We start from the raw sequence: 16,232 nt of genomic DNA, 5'->3' as shown, positions 1-16,232 counted from the left end.
CCTGTCACCGGTAGCCGGCTCCCCCAACCCCCAACACACACTTGACATCCCCCACATCCCCAAATCCAAAAACCCATCCCCACCCCACCCCCTCGATTCAAACACCCCGCCTCCTCCGATACACGCATTCACCCCCCACCCCTTAAACCAGAGGTCTTCAAACTGGGGGGGCGGGCCTCAAGTGATCCCTGGGGGGGCACCAGACCCTGGGCTAAAGAAGCATTATACAGATAACAGGCCTTTGTTTTAAGCAGAAGCAGAAGCATGTTATTGCAGTTTTAAAAAGGTAACAGTACTTAACGGCAATGTTTAAATAGGTCTAGACATATTTAAACATTGGCATCTTTATAAAATAATTGTGCAAACTTCTTAGGGGGGGCCCAATGATTTTTATTTTTCAACTGGGGTGGCGCGACATAAAAAAGTTTGGAGACAACTGTCCTAAATGCACACACACGCAGGCACGCACCCACCACACACCTGCCCCCACAACCACACACGCATTCACTCATTCACTGGCATACACGCATTCACTGGCATACACGCATTCGTCCAGACATACTCACACACATTCTTACACACAGGCACACTGACCTGCAGACATGCACTCACTTCACCATTCTTACACGCATACAACCATGCATACAACACAACAAACACAGATGCATTCACACACACACTCTCACACACAGGCACACACACACAACAACCCCTAACCTCCCGGCCCCTCCCCTGTCGGAAGCCCGTCTTATCCTTGGGGCAGGAGGTCTTCCGGCAGGGAACGGGAAGGGGTGCTGCTACCGCCAGCAGTGCCCGCCACCAGAACACCCCAGGCCGTATTTCAGCTCAAAATACGGCTGCGGCATTCCATTGGCAGGGCGGTGCTGGTGGTAGCAGTGCCAGGTCACCGCCGTCCGCCAGTATGAACACTGACGGATTTCCGCCCTTATTGTGGCGAAAGTCAGGCAGTGCTCATAATCTGGCGGACGGATGGTCGCCGCCGTGGTGGTATGCTGGAGGCCATCACCACGGCGGTACTTACCGCCAAAGTCATAATCAGCACATATATTTTAGCTGATCCACTGACAATTTCTGTCATTTTTCTGTTGGTGCTCTAGAGCTCTAGTCAGCTGCAACAGGGTTTGTTAAAAGTATTTAGATAGGTAAAGGGAAACCCTTTTGAAATATTACAAGATTTATTTTGCTACTGCTGGTATCCTTACTGACTGTGTGCAAGAAAATATGTGAAAAAGGGAATTCCCTTTTTTCAACATCGTTTTCAAAACTGGCAAGGGAAGCATGATTTTGTGAGAATGATTGAGCTAGTATTGTGTGTATAAATTATGTCTCCCCTTTAAGGCCATCCGGCACTTTCTTGAGGGGAAAATCCAGACATGTGATCATTGAATAAGTTTTCTCTGAAAATATCAAGTTTCTGTAGCATGGTCAAGTTACATTGACTTGTATTGAGAATATATATATTCGATTTTACATGGTCTTAGCTGTTAGCTGCAACTAACTGTTTTCTACTGAAACCCAGTCGTGGCTTGTGGGGTCCACAGGGGGCTGGGCGGCCGGCGCGCAGGGGAGAGGGTGGGGGGAACATTGAAAACATAAAATTAAATAAATTAAAAACCTTACCTCCGCTCCACACGCCACTCTGCTCCTCTCTCCCGTCGCTGCAGGTACAGCCTCCCAGCCTGCCCTGCGGCCAATCCTGAAGCTGCTCATGCACCCTGGGAGCCTTTGGAGGCTGTCTCCAACCCGGCAACACAGTTGCCAGGCTGGAGAGAGCCTACCGCGCATGTGTGTTTGGCCGGCCCGAGACGGGTTTTCATTGGCCAAGATGTGTCAGTGATGGTACAGTCTTGCGGCATTTCTCATAATGCGGATTGGGTGGAAATGTGCATTTCTGCTTAAATCAGATCACTGACACTCTGTTAACAATAGCCTTAGACTCAAGAGTACATTTGTGAATTAAATATCGAGTCTGGTAAATGTCCTGTTTTAATAAAAAATTACTTCTATTTTTTCTCATTTCTTTGGCAGAATTTGATCTGTGGTTGAATAGGTGACACTTGTTTACTTATTGGCAGATGACACACTAAATCTGAAACTGAGAAGGCTCTTTCAAATATGTATTTAATTACTAAAATTAGTGTTTCATTTCTTTTTGTGTGAGTTCTTTATTTTCAAGATATTGAACACCCATTATGGCAGATTGTTCATACTTGCTTCATTTTTCTTTTTTTATGTAAAAGATTGTATCCACTGAACTGAGCGCTTGTTCAGAGACAGTTTTTTATGTGGAGTACTGGTTCGTGAGAGTCTTATTCTAGGTGTTAAACCAATGGAATCCGACCCATGCTCTCTTGTCAATGGGTGCCTTGAGTTCTTGTTGATATCACTGTCATTGGGCCTTTCTCTGTGGAATGCTACTCCCCGTTACCAGCATCACCATCCGGGAGAAGGGCAGAAAGGTTAAGAGGCCTTCCTGCGAGTGCTTCATATAGTACTCCCTTGTTGGTCTAACAGCACTTTCAATAGGTTGGTCTTTTATCAGTCCCAGTTGGACATATAGCTGGGGATCTTAACATTCCCTTCACTAGTCTGATTCTGTGTTAACTCATGGATGGACTTCATATAGTACTCACATAGGGGCTCAAAAACACCGCTAATGGGTGGACCATCTATCTCTTGGGTGTGGACTCCATGTAGTATATTCCCTTGGGGGTTTAACTGCATTTCCAATAGGCTGATCCTTTACTTGACGGCCTGCCCATATCATTCCTTTGTGATTTAACAGCACCAAAAAAAGGGCCCTTGGTTGCCTTATGTCAGCTGGTCCTCTGTGATCCCCTGTGTGTCTTAACAATGCCTTAAATGAGTTAAGGGTTTTAAGATACTGGTTGAAATCCATATACCGGGTTGGCTGAGCTCAGTGACATCAATGTCAGGTTCTATATTTCATACTGTTCACCATAAAGTTGTTAAGTGCCTTCATGTGTAGCAGTGCCTATCCTCACAAACTCTGCTATTCTCTAGGCCTGTGCATAGTGACATTAGATGAACCATGTTTCCACGTTGTTCAAATGTTATGCACTTCACCCAACATGTTCAATACAGACTAAACTACAAACACCATTATTTCAACCATACACTCTAAATAGCACCCAGGAATCCGAAGCAATTCGGAGAAGGTCATGACCTCACCAGGTGCATGAAGTGCTTTATAAATATTTCAACAGAGCCAGCAAGAAATGGTAGGGGAAGAGGTATACAATTTCCTATAATAACGAGCAAGAATGCAACTAGTACGTTGAGTCTGAAGTTCTTTGAAACTACCAATAGAGGTGGGTCAAAAAACTTCACCTTTAGAATCCTTTTTGATTCCCTTCCATTCAGTGTACAACGTTTTCCTTTTTTCATTCTCCTGTACTTGATTCACTGACTGTGGGGAGTTATGGGCAAGTTCAGCAAAACTGACTGACCAAGAGATTGACCTGTCAGGGGAACTGAAATACAGAACTCCCGAAAGCTCCATAACGTTGGTCTTTCAGCTACAAGTAGTATTCTGCCTGTGGAGGCATGGTGTTCTGGTGTTGCATCGTGTCAAAATTTCCAAAGACATCAAACCAAGATGTGGTCTCTTCTGCCCAACCTTAAGTGTGAGTAGCGCACATTTACATGTTTTTGTTTTTTCCCAGCTGCTCGAGTTATTGGTTCATAAAAGATAAGTGGTCCTTGTGAGGACACCCTCAGAATTTTAGATATTGCAGTCTAACAACCTAGTGAACATCTCAAGTACGCACATGAATATTAAATGAATCTGTGACCCGGTGTATTTGTTATCTGAGAGATACCACAAGTCTCTGTTTATGCACATCATACCTTGAACTGATGGACATGAGCACTCTGTTATAATGAGAAGATGAATGATCATTTAAGAAACAGCTTGTCAGGGAGACAGCACGTGTACACAGGGGCACATATCACTTTTGCATAGGTGGACAAGGATAACTCTCAGCTTAGCCTCAAACTCCTCCAACTATCACCCCAGATACCAAGTAGCAGGCAAATATTCCATGACATCTTCACCTAATCTGAACAGGGCAAGAAAGAGAACACCAACAGTAGATTATAACATACCGCTCCACAAGTGTTGCTGCAGTGGGGCTCCACTTTGAAGGTAACATGGGACTCTAATGTCAGTAACACCTATCTATTTCGCTAGGCAGGTGGGAGGAGGGTTTTCCAGGGTCAACAAAATCAGGGAAGAAGTCAAAATCCAACCTCCAGAACACAGTCTATTGGCAAAGAAGGAAATTAAAGGGGAGAATCCATGTGAATCAATCTCGACCACCCATTTGAAAGCACATTTGACCTGTAGCTGAAATCCAAGATGTCCTTTTACTCCACCCACCCCTTATGTCTCATTTCAGGTCCAGTCTCACCCAATAGAGGCGAGCCACAGGTGGCGAGGTCACAGTAACCACACTGGGGTATTAATATTTTCCTTTAAAAGATTGTGCTCTATTGCTTCTCTAAGTGTTAACCTAAGATTTCCTTTTTGGCTCATCATGCTGAAAGTGATTTAGTTTTACATAAAACGGTGCCTTATGTTGTAATGCCTGATGTTACATGCTTGAAGGAAATTTCATGTGCTCCAATGAGCCAATAGCTCTGTGGAACCAGGCACAAGTGATGTAACCCAGCTATTGAGGGTCCTCAATTTTTCTTGGATTACCAGCTCAGAATCCGTTGACTTCTATGCAAATTTGCACACCGAGAAGGCGAGGGATGATTTAATATTTACCAGAAGAATCATCAGATTGAGGGGTCAAACATAGGTTGTGTGATTTTTAATAAACTTTAGATTGTTTGTTACAATATTTTGAGCACTGGGGTGCAAATACTCTTCCTGACTGGTAAAACGCAAGACCTCACGGAGAGGCAGTGCGAACGGAGCTACCAAACTTCACACACTTTGATGTCCCAAATATGTATAGAGATCCTCATTATTCTTACAATGCATATAATTGAAATATTATAAATGTGGCCATAGTTTGCTAAAAAATAGATGGGCATTTAGGATTTCTTAGACTAATATGATGCAAGCACCATATCAACCAGCTTCCCACCTACGGACCATACAGAGGGTACTTCTAACACTATCTTACAGCAACATGGAATTGTCATGGTGAACCTGCGATGAGGAGTTGCACAATGGCAGCACACAGATTTGTAAACGAGAAATACACTGACTTTAGGACAGACTAGTTACAGAAACACGCATATGTTTTGCTAACATACCTCTGGTTCCGCTATTATCTCTGTGGGTCCCTGCAGGTCATGGAAATTCACAGCAAATGAGCAGACACCCAGACATAAGTTGGAAAGGGGATGGGGCAGGAGGTGGGGGGAGTGAGGAGGCAGAGGAGACAGATTTTGGGGGGCAGGGGGAGCTTTTTTCCAGCAGCCGTTCCTCCTTTAGGGCAGAGCAGCGTCACCCTCTGCCTAAAATGCAAGCTAGGGATGAAAAATAAAATGGTAATAAAATTAATTTATTACCATTTTATTTTCCATCCTCCCGTCCTGAACAGTGTTTCAGAGCAGGGCGGGGCCCTGCTGTTGAGTGGCAACAGTGAACTGTGCACAGTTTAAAGTGCATGTCTTTTTGGTGGGCTGTCTTGCGCGGCCAGCCAGACATGCGCATTTTAAACTTCTCTAACCTAGGTGTCTTAAGATAGCTAGGTTAGAGAAGGCACAGGCCTCCAGTACTCTTAAGAGCACTGAGATAGGCTGCTCCCTCCAATCCTGATGCTTCTTTCATGCCGGTAACCAGCATGAAAGGAGCGCCAGGATTGCTTAAGGAAATTTGCTTGAGCCTGAGGAGACCAGAGCGAGGAGGACGTCGCACGTCGTACAACAAGCCAGGCAAGTGTTTTTTTCTTTTTCTTTACACACACCACTCACCTTGCATGCACGCACGCACAAGCACCACATTTGCCCCCCTCCTCCCCGCTCAGCCTACATTCCAGCGGCTGCTGCTTGTTTCAGTTCCCAGAGTGCTGCACTCTACAACATACCAAAACCGAAACTGCTGGCAGCACACTTACAGCACATATACATCCCACCTGGGGCATTGCTCTCACCAGCCTTAAACAATTAGGCTTCACCGGAACAGGCCCGAGGACAGCCTAGGTCAGGTCAGGTGCGGGTGAACCATTAACTCACATCCCATTACCTCATGAACTTCACCTCATGACTTGCCTTTAGCTGAAGACAATTTTCTTTCATTATTAATTAAAGTAACTAGTGTGAGAGAAAAGGTAGAAAAGAGATTAAACAAGGTTTAGGGCCAGGATAAGAGTAAGGTATCATTTCGGAGTTATGGCAAACAAAAGCTTTAGGGTTAATGTTAGGGTTGGGGAAAGTGTTACAACGAGGGTGGAGGTGAGAAATTCATTTAACATCGGGTTAGGGTAATGATTAATAATAGGTTCAGGGTTAAAGTTAGAGGAAAGGATAGGTTTAGGGTGAGGGCCGAGGTAAGAAATACATTTATGGGAAGTGTTAGGTTTCGGGAACAGCGAGGGGTAGCTTCGGATTAGGAAATGGTCAAAGGAAATGTTTAAGGTTAGAGTTGAGATTTAAGGTTAGATTTACCGATAGGGAAACTCTAATGGTCAGGGTAGAGGTAAAGTAAAGGTCCAGGTTAGGGTACCTGAATGGAGTACAGGTATGAACAAGGTAGGTGATGGTGTTGAGGTAAAGGTAATGTTTAACAACAGGCAGAAAAGGAAGTGGTAGACAAGGTGATTTTAAAATGTTATGAGCAGACACGGTAGTAACATAGATGCTGAGATGCTCTTAGCCTCAGTCATGGCTTCCTGGGACTAAGGAGTGACAAGACATGTCCACTAATCTCCTGACAAAGGCCTGTACGTCACACTTTGATATCCCTTTTTTCCCACAAACTTGAGGGGTTTTGCAAACACCAGTCTGATGCACACAGCAAATATTAGTTCGTGAAGTGTAAATTACATTTGTATCTGAGCAAGCTGCAGTCGCTCCACAGCCCATCTGTACAGGGCCTTCCGCTCAAGGTCTTCAGAGGGCGCTGCAAACTCCCGCGCTATCCAGCCTGCAAAGAACAAAAGCGAAGTGAGGATTCCACCCGTGCAGACCAACGGGATCTCTAGGTCATTTCACTCAAACACCAATAAGGCTATACATATTTTAAAGTCCAAACAATGATATTCTTTACTGAGGTTATCAGAGAGAGATGTAGTCAAACTTGGCACCAGGCAAATTCAACACATTTATGCAAGCTGTTTAATTTATTGCGTTTTACACAGTTCATTAATGACCCACGTATGTAATCTCGGTATGTCAAATGTATAGAAAACACGGCTACATTTCAAAATTCAGGTCCATTCACTGTGTAGGAAACAAAATAACTACATCAAATGCATTTAGCTACTTTTAATAAACGCATTCGCATTAATCCAACCCTCGTGTACTTTACTACGTTCTTTATTCTCCCTAATGGGTTGTAATCAACTAAATGCCGAGTTCTTGAAAATGTGTGGAAACTGAGTTTATACAACTTAACAATTACAATTAAACATGTTTGTCCGTACTTTGCTCGCACCTCAAAAACAAACATATTTCATAGCAGTGGGTGGTTTTCTTTAGTAATTCTTCTGATCAAAATCAACACTACAGAGTAACAAAAACAGAGAAGATTCATAGCACTCTGACCCTGTAAGGCGCCCTGGAGCTTCTTTGGTGCAGCATTGAAAGTGACCGCAAGGGAGCACATCCCGAAAAGCAGGCACTGATGCACTGAGCTATGTCAATAAACTAAGCAGTGCTTCAAAAAGAAAGGTTCCCTTGCTCAATTAGTTAACTCAGGTCACACAAAATGTAATAAATCAATAATATCAAATGGTGACAAATATCTTCTGCATGTTGAACCATGGTCCTCCATGGTTTTAGTTTACGGTAGGCGGGGTGTGTTTCTGGTGCTTTGCCTGTGTTTGGCATAATGCCCCTGGCCTGTCAGAAGAATCAGATCCCTGGCTCGTTGTGGCCCTGATCTAAGAGCAGTATGGCTACTGATATTTGGGCCTCATCTAATACCCGCTAATACAGTAATACTCAAAGTACCGCCTGGGGGCCGCTTGAGACCCTCTTGAGTTGTACAAGCAGCTCCCTGATCAACAGCAGCACTAGGCTGCTGTTTGCGTGACTCAGCACTAACATTCAGAAAGATGTTAAATAAATGGGCACTTTTTTTTACAGATTAGCTGAAGTTAAAGGAAGGAAATAACTAAGGTGTCCTGCACCCATTAACTTTAGGAAAGCCTTCATTTTAAAGACATTTTGCAACAAACGTGTAAAAATATGATAAGGTCTCTTCAAATATATAAACATTTATTTCACTAACAAGAAGAAGGGTTTCACCTTAGTACGTCAGACTATGTCAGTGCATTGAGAAGTATTTTTTTAACTAAGTACAACCATTTGTTAAAGACACTTGTCAAAGTGCAGATGTTCACATGAGCAGGTATTTTGTTTCAAAAGATGTTTCAAATAAACAAGAATTTAGATACATTCAAGTTCCCCCCTCCCCTGACAACAATGCTAATACTGATGTTAGAGGCAAGTCAGCTGTTATGTGTACCCTCTGGGTGGCATGATTTGCTATTACATATGGGTACCATTATAATCTATAACATCAAACACACACGTACAGCGCAGAGCTTGAAGTCATGTATTTCGAGGTCCTCGGATATGTGATAATGAAGAAAAATGAAGTCAAGTGAAATCAAACAACTGCCTAGGATCACACAATTTGGTCATATGAGAAGCTATGGTTGATCCCAAGTTTTCTGGTTTCACATTGTGCAATTAAGACACCACTCATACATTCTTTGCTTCCCCATAGCCACTGATACTCAAAGCACGGCCCAAAGGCTGCGTGCAGCCCTCTTGACCGTTACATGTGGCCACTTAGTCCACTGAAGCACTTGGATGCTGTTTACTCGATTCAGCACTAAACTTAACGAAAATGTTAAATAAACAGACAAGTATTTATTTAAATTGATGTTAAAGAAACCAAGTAACTACGGAGTCCTTCACTGTTTAACTTTAGGAACACTTTTAAGACATCTTGCAGAAAAAGTATAAAAATATGAAAAGTCTCTTCAAAATTCAAAAAGTGTATTTTATTAACATGCAGAACCATTTCACTATAGGTTATCAGATTATATCAGTGCATTGAGAATACATAGAGATGATTTTCAAACATGAAGTTAGAAAGAGCGTCTAACCCCATGACAACAATGCCAATAGGGAAATAAGATGCAAGTCCACTTTTGAGTGGACTGGATTATTTCTATGCATGAACAACATTATACTTTATTAGGTCAAACACAGGAAAATGTCTTGTAGAGCACATATCATTAAGTCATGTATTTCGAGGTCCTCATATATGATATTGAAGGAAAAGGAGGGAGAGTGAAATAAAACAAATGCCTAGGAGCACACAATTTGGGTAAAGTGGGGAAACCAGGATTAAACCCAGGTTTTCTGGTTTCTCATTGTGCAATTCAGCCTCTAGATGTGTATGCCTCACTTCCCCTATGTCCACCTTACCACCAAACCACCCGCTACTCCCACACCACCACTGCCGGCATCAGTGCGGCCCTTGGTCATATCACAGACCAAACTTTTAGGCCCCACGGAAAATGTTTGGGAGTACTCATGCCGAGCCCACCTTACACATGTCCACTATCCTTGGCTGCCAACTCTGTGGCCCTTGATCACACCACAGACAAACTTGTTGGCCCCTGATGAAATGTTTGCGAGTGCCCATGCATTAAAACATGAACTGACACTCCTTACCTGATCATCTGGGCAACTGGGCAACTGCCTGGGAGTTCGATGACTCTTATATTCTGTCCATTCAGGACTAATCATCATATGAGTGGATTGAGGCAGGTTTCACTGAACAGCCATCCCCCACCCTTTTCTAGTTATTAGGTACTGGCTGTGATTTTGAGCTTGCTTTGAAAATCCCAGGCCATGACAGTATATGAGCTCTTTCTAGGCAAACAGCATTTGTTGTTTTATTTATAAAATAAATGCTTTTTTCAGGCTTTTTATACTTGGTTTTTTGCCAAAGGCTTTGATCTTCATATTTGTGTTGTGTGGTTAGATTCACATTTTTTGCTCATTTCACCATCAATCTAGCCTGGGAGCACATAGTGGCTTGTGGTTTGCTCGTGAAGGCAAGGACCTTCCCGCACTTCCAGATCTGGGCCACTGACATTGGCCACCAGAAGCAGCAAAGATAAAGGTAGAAACAATTAGCCTCATTTAGAGGTTGGAAGAAATTTAAAATCCTCCGATTCTGAAGGGCGCTCTAAATGCAGAATAGAATCAGCCAGGTGGCATCCTCTACCATAGGCATGATGAAGTTGTGGAATGACAGCTTGTAGACGGACTAGACTCCTTACTTAGAATGTTCTGAAGAAACTGGAGGATTTCCAGTTCCCTGCAAACTCTTAATGAGATTGAATGTGCATTCTGGGTTTGGGGTTGGGGGTTCAAATACAAATAATTCTGAAACAACTTGTAATGGCAACAATGGGTTAATGGTTCTGGATTCAGACTCCTCTAGCTGCCTCTCGGAATTCTGAGGCATAGCAGTGAAGTGGATGTAATCTTCAAGATCACTGGAAACATTTGGAAGGTTCACACAATGTTCGCCACAGCACAGTCAGAGTCGTGGATGAAGCTCTTCCCCTGGGTCACAGGTGATGCAGACAGTAGTGTTGATGGAAACTGAAGCAGCTGGCTGGAGGGGGTGTAATCCCAGAGCGGCTCTTCTTCAACTGGCTAGGTATTAGACCTAAGTGGCAAGTGGCACTCTACCTGAAGGGCACAGCCCACTGTCATCTCCTTGTAATGGGCGATCCCAACAGCACCTTCTGTTCAGTCATGGGCCTGGTCTTGCCCAGACTGGAAGGAAGGTAGTTAGAAGCAGATTGCCACCTTTGCGACTTAGTCTTCTCAGCTAGAGTTTGGTACAGCGCCACCCTGAATGACAAAATATTCTGAAACAACCTACTGGTCAAGAAACCAAGCATACAGTCAGATGTGACAAATAAAGCGCCTGCAAACGTTGAATAAGGGTTTCCTTTAATCCCAGAAGGGCATATAGGGGTTATGTTCGGGGCAAACGTTTCCCAGACTGGTTCAAATTGGTCCAGGTAGATTAAGAATCTACTGACAACAGTAGGTCAAATTCCTCGGAGTGGCTGTCCTCTGCAGAAAGGATGTGAGGGGCTGGTAGCGCTCTTGCAGATGCACTGCAGTTCCACACACACACACACACACACTAAAAAGAAGTCCACCTGCACTTGGCTAGACGTGCATAAAGCTTCAACTCAACCACAATCGCACGTGACCTAGTCACTCTCCAATCATGTTCCACACAATGGGGAAGTAGGACCATGGCTAGGAGGAGTGTAATGAGCTTTCACATGGAAAGGGCGGTCTGCATCTTTCCCAGCAGCTGCAGGTAAAAATGCCAGTCCCCGCACCTACGCTGTTACCGCCATCAGTCTCTCAGAGCCCAAGAGAAGAGTGCTGTTGTCACTCTATAAAAGTAGGGTGCACTTTGAATGCCACTTTGATCTCAGAGCAGAGCTCTGGTGTCTCACGCATGTTAACCCTCACAGTACTTGTGTATTTGCAGAGTTAACTAACAGACAAGAATAGAGTCAACAGAAAAACGGACATTACAGGTTGGCTCAGACAAAACGTTTCACTGATGTTTTTGATGTAGCTATGACAGTATGTTTTGTTACAGATTATTATGACAACTGTTTAAAAATGGGCTTGAAATGTAACAAGGTGGTCGAAGAGAAGCGAGTAGATTTGAGCTGATGCCCACGTGACCGATGCGCAACCCCTGCAACTCTTTTTAAGATGCAGGTCTGGCAGAGGCATAGCACATTATATAGTAGATTATGAGAGTTCTTGGCTGCGCAAAAAATTATTGTAAAAAGTAGGATTTGGTCCACGATACAGTATACGTAGATTTTAAACAGGCCGAATTGCTTCTCTGCAGCAAACCCTCATTCACGGCTGTCTGCTGGAAACATGTGAGTAGAACGCAGGGGTCCTATTCGCCTTGCCAGTGGTATTAGAAGAAACTTCTTTGTTCAGCCTGAAAGAAAAAGCGGCTGCGGTACCACAGGGAATGACCTACCTGCAGAAACTGCAAATGAATTTCATCTGAGAAAAGTGGTTTCATTAATCTGTTCTAAAGCAGGGAAGTCGTTTTTTAGTTAGTATGGATTGTTTTTATAGTATTTTTTATTGTGATGGCCAAATGCATTACAGCAAACGTTTTATGCATTTTTATATTAGAATGCTGAGGTACTGTTCGGGCTTGAAGTGTTTTCAGAGACCCAGTAGGTTGGGATGGTAGCTTTAGGGAGTCTGTTCAGGATCACAGAGTTTCTGAATGACTCAAACATCTTTGGAAGATTTACGTTATTCTGAACAAGGAAATAGGCGCTGGAGCATAAACAGAAGTAATAAATGTTTACATTGATTCTGCCTTTGAAACATTGCAGATTACATTTTGAGCGGTGCTGAGGAATTTGAAGATGTTTCATGGTCTGTGGGCTGGGCGTGGGAGAAGGTATCTCAGGATGTTGGTCACGTAGGCTCTGCTCTGGGTTTGGGTGATTACTATATCTCTGCTATTTTGAATTGTTTTGAAATCTTGGCTTTCAGTCCTATCAACAGAAGTATGGTGCGGGTAGTTTACTTTTAGCCAGAGGAAGTTCTGCATAAGCATCAATAGAGCAACTGTGCAATCAAATCTACCAAACACCTTTAAACAATCTCTGGACAGTTGACCTTAAATACATCTATTTAAGAAATCTTGCTGTGCATTGGACGCATTAATGCAAGAATGAACTTCAATTTATTGAGAAGGTGAAGAACTCAGTAGTTAAGTAACACCAGACAAAGTTCATTTAAGCAATGCTTTACTTCCAAAGAACTTAGGGCCAGGTGTAGCAAGCAGTTTGCACGTCGCAAACAGCGAATTTAGCTGTTTGCGATGTGCAAAAGCACTTTGCAATGCACAAACCTCGTTTTGCGATTCGGTACCCTGGTTACCGAATCGCAAAATGGGTTTGCGAGTCGCAAATAGGAATGGGTGTTCCCTTCCTAATTGTGAGTCGCAGTGCAATGCAGGATTGGTTTGTGACCGCGAACGCAGTCGGAAAGCAATCGCATTTTGCACCCTTCTGAAATGGGTGATAACCCATTCGCAAACGGGAAGGGGTCCCCAAAGGACCCCTTCCTCGTGGTGAATGGCACTGTAAACATTTTTTCCGAACAGGTAGTGGTTCTATGGACCACTGCCTGCCCTGAAAAAATGAAACAAAAACATTTCATTTTTCGTGTTTGTAATGCATCTCATTTTCTTTTAAGGAAAACGGGCTGCATTACAAAAAAAAAAAAAACTGCTTTATTAAAAAGCAGTCAGACATGGTGGTCTGCTGTCCCCAGCAGGCCACTATCCCTGTGAGGGTCGCCATTCGCCAGGGGGTCGCAAATTGCAACCCACCTCATGATTATTCATGAAGTGGGCCTTTGCGACCCCCTTGCGAGTCGCAGATGGTGTCAGGGACACCATCCAACATTCAGAATTGTGACCCGCAAATTGCGAGTGGCTCTGACTCGCGACATGCGGGTCGCAATTCGGAATTTTGCTACATCTGGCACTAAGGGTTTTGATTTTAGTCTCAAAATAAGAACCTCATCCCAACAATCTCCTCTTCCCCATCCGAGCATAAATCCTCAACAATGAAATCCACAAGAACAAGTATCTTACCTCTCTGTTCACATGATCTTGATGCCATTGAGAAACTAATGGTGACAGGAGAATAGGGCACATTTGCTTGTGTGGCTGGACCTAACAAAGGCAATACGAAAAACATGTAATCTACGATTAAAATATTGAAAAATACAAATAATATTTGAGCAATTCCATTTTTTAAAAACATATTATGATTATGTGGTTCTCAGATTCATTTTCCCCGAGACTAATGACGCCAAATTCGTTTCCATTTTCTAAATTGATATATTTTCAGGAATAAAATGCACACACCCTTTATTTTACACAAATACACTTAATTGTAACTCTTATTTCATAATCATTCAGGCATAATTGCTGCAATCTACTAAGAAACAGCACAGCTACAAAAATTAGTAGGAGTGTGCACGGTCTACAATTGTGGACAATAAAATTCTAAAAGAATAGATTTGTGTTGCAGCTTTTGAATACTTTTACCACCATCTACGTTTGTTGAAAAATTATTTGGAACTGTTGCTGCTTTAAAACTACTTCTACATATTTTTGTAGGTTAAGAGACACTTGGCACAATAATCTCTGAATATGTTTTAGATTTGTACCCTATGTTCCATGTGAAGAAACTGAGAAAAACAGTAGAAGAGGAGTAATAACTCCATTATCATCTACAAATCCTATTTGCAAACTACATTCACATTCCCTAGATTATAGTTACTCATCAACAGTCCTCGCAGGCTGCAGTAAATCAGATTTTCAGTATAACCCAAAAAAATATGTAAAACGCCCCCATTAGATCCACTGAAAATAAATTTATATTATGAATATTACCATCTTGAATGCATGACTGTATTTGGTGCTTAGGAATCATCAGGGAGTATCAATTCTCTAGACCTTTACTTTTCTTGAGAATGTTGTCTTGTCTCGCTTTATATTCTCACTGCAATATTGAAACTGTTTGAGATCTTCAATCCAAATATTTCTGGTCAGAGGTTCATCTTTATATGATAGGAAGAAAAGGAGCCAAGATGGTGATGGTGTAGGTTCTCCCTTGCTCGCATCCACCTGAGCTCAGTTTCATGAGATCCCCCCAGTTATCCTACTGCCCCTAGCCACAGCTGGGATACTGCAGGAACCTCTGCAGAACTACTGGATCCTGGGATGGTGCCAAAAATAGCTTTGATTAGCAGAGATAACTACTTTCTCCCCCAGTGTGGTGAGGCGGCTCCTGTCATGGCAGCCATCATGTTAAACACCAGAGTTGTGTAACTGGCAAAGGAGGCTTGGATCCTACCCATAAGTAAACTGGGGTGAGCAGGGAGGCCATCGCTGAGACATGCATGAAGAAAGAAGCTTTGCCAAAAAAACATAGATAAGTGATACTCCAGTAAGCACATTGTTGAAGTTGCTCACATGGTGCATTGATCACCTGGTGACTGCTCCCACTGAAACACTGTGAGAGAGAAGCGGAGAGAAGAGACTGGCAGATTAGATCCCTGTTCCCCCACTCCTATTTGATCAAAGGGACACAATGGTTAGGCCCCACAAGAACATGAGGGTCCCTTAGGTCACATAGCAATAAAAACACCCAATGTATAAATAGTTCAGGACATCAAACAGCACCAGCACCCACTGGAGGAATCTGATGGATACGGCCCCAGAAGTCCAAGCCTTCTGACAGTACATCAACAGTTGATTGCCCATAGTTGCAGCACACCTAGAGTGACAAAGGGTCTCTAATCAGCTCCAGCTCTACTTTCAGCGGAGCAAAAACACTGCTGACTGAGCCTTGGGCCTGCACTCGGATCATTGTGCTGCAATGCAGCACACTCGTTTGAAGATGGAGGCGGCTTCAGTACCCCACAATCAAGATCAATAAACATTCTTTAGGTAGTGTGTGGCTGCATAATGTCACAAGCGCAAGAGTCACTCCTGGGGCTCGTTTCAGGTTATGACACTGTCAGGCAATCCAGCTGGCCTAGTTACTGAATGCGGAAAAAATTGGAGTCTAATAAGGAGAATAAGGACTCTAACTTAAAAGAGATACTAGCTTAATCTGCAGGAAAGAAAGAAGAGACCCATAGTGGAAGATATACCACCCCCACACCAGAGGCCAGAAGGATTGTCTCACAATGAACAGAACCTACGTTCCCCATCACCCATTCCTTTATGGAAGATAATTTTACAGTTTGAAGGAAGACAAAACATCACTGAGAAGCATCATAACCAGAGAGTTTCATGAACTAAAACATGATTTGACAGGCTTGAAAACTAGGGTCTCAACCCTGAAGGAATTGAAACATGCATGAGAAGAGGAACATTA

General features: G+C 43.2%; 1 protein-coding gene across 1 annotated transcript in view; it reads right to left on the bottom strand.

The window, feature by feature from the left end:
- Positions 1-16,232, bottom strand: part of LOC138288560 (uncharacterized) — a 91,033-nt gene that overhangs the window by 833 nt on the left and 73,968 nt on the right. Inside the window, exons 6-7 of the mRNA XM_069230079.1 lie at positions 13,934-14,014; positions 7,048-7,147 (exon numbers count right to left, since the gene is read on the bottom strand). Of these exons, the coding sequence (XP_069086180.1) occupies positions 7,048-7,147; positions 13,934-14,014 (181 nt within the window). The remainder of the gene's footprint in view (positions 1-7,047; positions 7,148-13,933; positions 14,015-16,232) is intronic.

Source organism: Pleurodeles waltl, chromosome 4_1, assembly GCF_031143425.1.
Source record: "Pleurodeles waltl isolate 20211129_DDA chromosome 4_1, aPleWal1.hap1.20221129, whole genome shotgun sequence".
In the NCBI taxonomy this organism is placed as follows: domain Eukaryota; kingdom Metazoa; phylum Chordata; class Amphibia; order Caudata; family Salamandridae; genus Pleurodeles; species Pleurodeles waltl.
The sequence above is the reverse complement of the archived record's forward strand: the minus strand, read 5'-3'. Positions and strand labels throughout refer to the sequence as shown.